Source organism: Apium graveolens, chromosome 3 (assembly GCF_009905375.1).
Source record: "Apium graveolens cultivar Ventura chromosome 3, ASM990537v1, whole genome shotgun sequence".
NCBI lineage: Eukaryota > Viridiplantae > Streptophyta > Magnoliopsida > Apiales > Apiaceae > Apium > Apium graveolens.
The window spans coordinates 7,248,417-7,253,852 of record NC_133649.1 but is presented as its reverse complement, the minus strand read 5'-3'; the positions used below and the strand labels follow the sequence as shown (position 1 = coordinate 7,253,852).

General features: G+C 32.9%; 1 protein-coding gene across 1 annotated transcript; it reads right to left on the bottom strand.

Annotated features, from left to right (window-relative positions):
• Nucleotides 1-483: 483 nt before the first annotated feature.
• LOC141711545 (ethylene-responsive transcription factor ERF054-like) lies at nt 484-2,994 on the bottom strand. Its single transcript, XM_074514079.1, has one exon. The coding sequence runs from the start codon at nt 2,455-2,457 to the stop codon at nt 1,267-1,269; it is 1,191 nt and encodes a 396-aa protein (XP_074370180.1). The 5' UTR covers nt 2,458-2,994; the 3' UTR covers nt 484-1,266.
• Between the last annotated feature and the right edge of the window lie 2,442 nt (nt 2,995-5,436).

The following is a 5,436-nucleotide window of genomic DNA, read 5'->3' as shown; positions in this document are numbered from 1 at the left end:
GGTCTTGATGCTCAAGGTGTATTACCCTTTTGTCACTAAAAGGATATGCCGCAGCTCCAAAGGCATGAAAGATATAGTCGGGCCCTAGTTGTAAAACCATGCCAGCAGGATCAATGATAACGAAGAATGTACAGGTGTCAGCGACACGATCTGAACTGTACATTTTATATCTTAATTTTTTTTCCAATTATGAAGGGAATAAGCACGGGAGATGGGAGGGCAGTCCAGGGCATAACTGAAAACTCCTCATGAAAATAATCCTTATTAGACTAGACATGGTGAACTCCAATAAATTTTGATTCATAACAAAAGATTTTAACACGAGACTAAATTAATCGTGTAAACATCTTTCTATGTTCAAATTTAATGATGCTACTTATTCATTGAACTACACACATAGACTTATTTCTCATGACACTATGAAATACATAGTTAATTTACAAAATATATATTATAATTTGTTATGTAGTCCTGGAGGTCAATATCATTGCAATTGTCTCAAAATAAACTATATAGCACTCACCAATCCCACGCAACAATCAACCATATGTTAATCTATTCTAGTAAGAAACTCATTGCTCTTAGTAGTTAGTACATTGTTAACATAGAATCCGTTGGTGATAGATATGCCAAAGTATTAAGAATGTACTTACTAAGTCAAACTATATAATTAGTTTACTAAGAATTACAATAATTTGAATTAAGTGACCTCTTTCTCTGGTGTGACTTGTGAGTTTATATATATCTGTGGAGCATCAAGGCCGAACAGTAAAACTACTGAATATAACATGAGATAAACATAACAATGTCATACAACACACTACAGCCACAATATATACAAAAGAGCTACTTAATATTTCCTTATCTTTGCAGATAAAACCAGAGCTTTGAGAATGGCAGACTGGCAGTTTGGTTAAGGAAATCACAAAACTGTTTCCTTCCCATTCTGTCCTAGTCACTGAACATAATTAATTTTAACTACAACATTAAAACATAAGTATCCCTGCTGAAACAAACTCTAATCTCCTAGTACATGTAATAAAACTAATTACCATTACTAATGCATAAAGGGTCTGTAATATGCAACCATCTTTTTGCAATAGTGCAGGTAGAAATTTAGAAGTAAAAAGAAAAAGATAAAATTGAGATAAGAATGAGAGAAAGAGAGAGATTCACAAGTTGCTACAAAAATCAGCAACAAGTGAGAGTAGGAAGCTAAGGAGATTATATACAACCTTAGCTCCTTAGAATTGAGGATGTGAAGTTTTAGAAAGGATTCATAGGATAGGAAGAGGAGGAATGAGTCGAAAAAATGTTGTCATGTGGCTCACAATCATGAGATTCTTGATTTTGAACATTTCCAAATGAATAATTGGAAGGCAACATTAGATTGTTGCTAGTGTCTAAATCATCCCAAACAGCACTACCTGGACCCCAACCTTCTGCAACTGCATTAAACCAGTCTTCTCCAACATCACCCCACACAAGTTCAGATGACACTGATGAAACACCTTCCCCTGTACCAGAACTCACAACATTTGCTTCCCCTCCTGTGATCACCTCGCTCGACCCGAGCCCCGAATCATCAGTCAGGTTGTTGTCACCTAAGTCAATAGTTGGTGCCAGTTCTGCTGATGAAGGTACTTCAGGGAGCTGTTGAGGCTGTTCAGGAGGTTGTGAAGTAGAGTTATTTTTGTTTAGAAAATGTTCGGGAAAATTGAGCCTAGCATTCTCACCTCTCAACTTAAACGCCTCGCGATCATAGGCCATGGCAGCATCCTCTGCAGTGTCGAATGTGCCAAGCCAGAGACGAGTCCTGTTACGAGGCAGGCGAATTTCAGCTACCCATTTTCCCCAGTGCCTTTGTCTAACTCCCCTGTAAAGCTTTGTTTGTGTAATTGGTTGAATAGGAGGCCTAAACATAGGGTTCCTATTATTATTCTGACCAAGTTTGCTGATCATCATCATTCTCCCTCTTGGACTTAAATTTAATTCATTAGTCCAGTACTGAAACATTTGTTGTTGCTGATACTGCGCCAAGTCTCCCGAAAAATAAGGTGGGAATCCCTGGTGGTTTGGAGCAAACGATATCATTTGATGCTGCTGCTGATGATAATTTTGTGCAGGCAATATCGGAAGAGGACTAGTACGATATTTCTGCAGGCTTTCCATTGATTGCTGAGACCCGTTGTCGTCGACAGCAAACGGGAATAATCTTGATGAATGCGCTGGTGGTGTTGTAGGAGGAAAAGAGGCTGTTGAAGACGAGGATGATTGAAACGAGTGTTGACGCTTAAAAGGCCTATCAGTAGTAGTAATAGTTGACATGGAAGCTTCTTCAAAAACTGTCTTCCATTGTCTACCTTCTAAGCTAGTGTAATCAAAGTGGCTGTCTTGATCTCTGCTGTTCCAATCCAAATGAGTTTCATCCATGACTTTTTTTGCTTTGCCGGACATCAATCCAGCCAAGAAAATCAAGAAAATTCAGCCGCTCGCTCTCTGTTTTATAAGTTGTCAGAAAAAAAAAGAATGAAAATTTTTCTATTTAGCGCCCAGAAATGAGTTCAATCGAAAAAAAAGAAAGAAAGAGTCATTTTGAGCCTGGGAATGCTAAAAAAACAGAGCAAAAATTTTGTTTTAAAAAAGTTCTAGACCGAAACAGAGGAAGAATAACTCATGATCCGAAATATGTGACAATGATTGCGAGCGATTATCGCGACGAGGATAAGCGAAAGAGAGCGAGCGGCCTTGGGGGAAGGGAAGAACAGGAGATTCCAAATGGCTAAGGAGGTGATGACTTGAGATGAACTGGTTGTATGTTTTGTTGGTGTCGTGGTACGTGGAACAGAATCAGGAAAAGCAGAGGACTCTGTTTTTGTGAGATGAGCAAATAAAATGACAAGGAGAGTGGGTTTATAAGAGGCCAGTAAAAGATCTGGCATGCCAGCGACTCATTTTTTTTTTATTTTTTTTTTTGAGTGGGGGAGGGGGTTAGATATTTTCAAAGGAGTGTAGAAGCATCTTGGTTGGAATTTATTGTTGTTCTTGATGATTCGTGTTTTTGGTCAATCTTTTTGCTTCTTTTCCTTCGTATTTATCACGAGTTTTTTGTTTTGAGGATTAGCTGAAAATGGATTATTTGTTGAAAATTTGTTAAATACTCTAAACTTTTCTTAAACATTCCCTAGAAATATCTTAGATGTCCCAAATATAGTATTCCTTTGAAAACTATTAAAATAAATAACTTATAATTTAAAATGAATAAGTGAATAATAAGTGATAACTTGATGAATACTAATAAATTAAATAGGTGTTTGGATAATTTTACTTATAAGTCAGAATTTTTTTACTTAAATGAACTGAAATAAATAATTTTTTAATATAATTATTTTAATTCGTGAATTCTAAATTAGAAAAACATTTAAAATATAAATTTTAAAATTAAATTTAATAAAAAAATCAAAATAAGTTCAAAAAACTATATTGTTGCTAAAATTCAACTCATGAGCTTATAAATTATAAATTTCATTTAAAAGTTGGGTCGAGAAATTATCCGTGAATACTTGCATGCTTGTAAGTGAATAAGTAATTTATTTGCCAAATGGCCCTAATATTTCCAAAATAATAATATTAGACTCCATATACAAACAAATTAAATTTCGTCACTTATGGGTACTAGTTTAGCACGAATACGCGTTATTATTTTAATTTTTCATTTATTCTGTTATATTATAATTTTAAAATATTTATATAAATATATAATAATTATGAATTTATAATAAAATAATAGAATAATATGTTGTCGTAGTTTAGTATTATAAGTTGACTTGTCCAGAAATTTAATAATTTAGTAATTTAGCAAATATATAAAGTAGTTTAACAATTTAGTAATTTAAAAAAATATATAATATTATTTATTTATTTTTTAATAACAAAAATTAGGAATAATCTTTCAACCAAATTATAGCACATTCCGCTTATTATAGTGTCTATTCCTTAAATGTTGATGCGTAATAGTATGAGATCCACCCACGAATCAAAATACACTATCTTGGATGTTCTTAGTTGAACTCACACGGGTTTTCCGTTTTTTCAAATTTCAAAATCTCATTTATTGTTCTACCTCTGCTTTGATCCCACACGCCTTTGCTATTTCAATTTCATTTTCATTTGGTCAAATTTTGATTTGGGAGTTTCTCTTCTCCGTTAAGATGTTAATTTGCCATTTATTCGACCAAATTGTGATTTTAGAATAAATACCAACTTTTTATAATAAGAGTAAACCCGTGATGATTATAAAGTGTATTTTGAAACGTAAAAGAATTTTTAAAAGTGACAGCATTTTTGTAAAAGAATTTTAAAATTTGGGTGTTTATGAAAAAAAAATCTAAAAAATTAATTTGAGTACTTTGAAAAGGGGTGAAAAATCAAAATATTCACCATCAAGGAAGAAATGCCCAAAATGTCAATTGGCGGTACTGTGCGCCCAAAATACTCACTCAATACTAGAGATGCGTACCTAATATTTCAAATTTTTACAAAGAATACGCATGAACATGCGTATTTTTCTTAAATCAAAAAGTGAATACGAATGTCACGCTCTTCTAGACATTTTGGACAGTTGAAGATAAAAAATGATATATTTTGGGTATTCTTTTTTAGAAAAAAGTCATTTTTAATCTTTGACGAATTGTAACCCGCTTATCCCTAATGTATACCATGCAGAGGAGTTCGTTATTTGGATTGTGTAAAAAATTACTGTAAGAATTACTACATGAGTTATGAGGTTATTACAAATTTATAACGGTCACAGGGTGAGTGAAGCTGACATCCAATTTGTCTTTCCGCTATTAAAGCTTTTTCGAGAAAGATGTTTTCGAGTTTTATTCAATACATGGCCTCCTACAATTACAGTTGGTTAACTAGGTTTTGATCATGTTTTGTTTTAGTTGAGATCCTCTACCGTCCAGCCACGCGTCAAAGGCGCCGCCGCAATATAACGTATTGCTCTTTAGAATAGTCAAATTTTATATATAATTTTAAAAATTTAGATATAATAATTGGACAAATAAGAATTTAGTACTAAAATTAAAGTAATGCCGGTTACATTAGAAATTGTCTCGAAATATCTACCGCATGAAATTACATAACACATTACGAGAATTCTAAATTAAAGCGCGTACATATTACCAGAATTCAAGTTTGAAACGTATATGTATGTCATCTCGTTTTCGTTTTAAAATTTTTTAATTAACATGTATATTTTCACAAAGCAAGCTGCAAAAACACAAGATAAGAAAATAAAAACAAATAAATAAATAAAGTGATATTTCATATTTTAATAATTTGAATGAATTCTAACGATAAAATTGATCCCGAACTCAAATACAACCAACTATTCATTTTTTTAAATATAAATAAACAATAAAAAAGAAG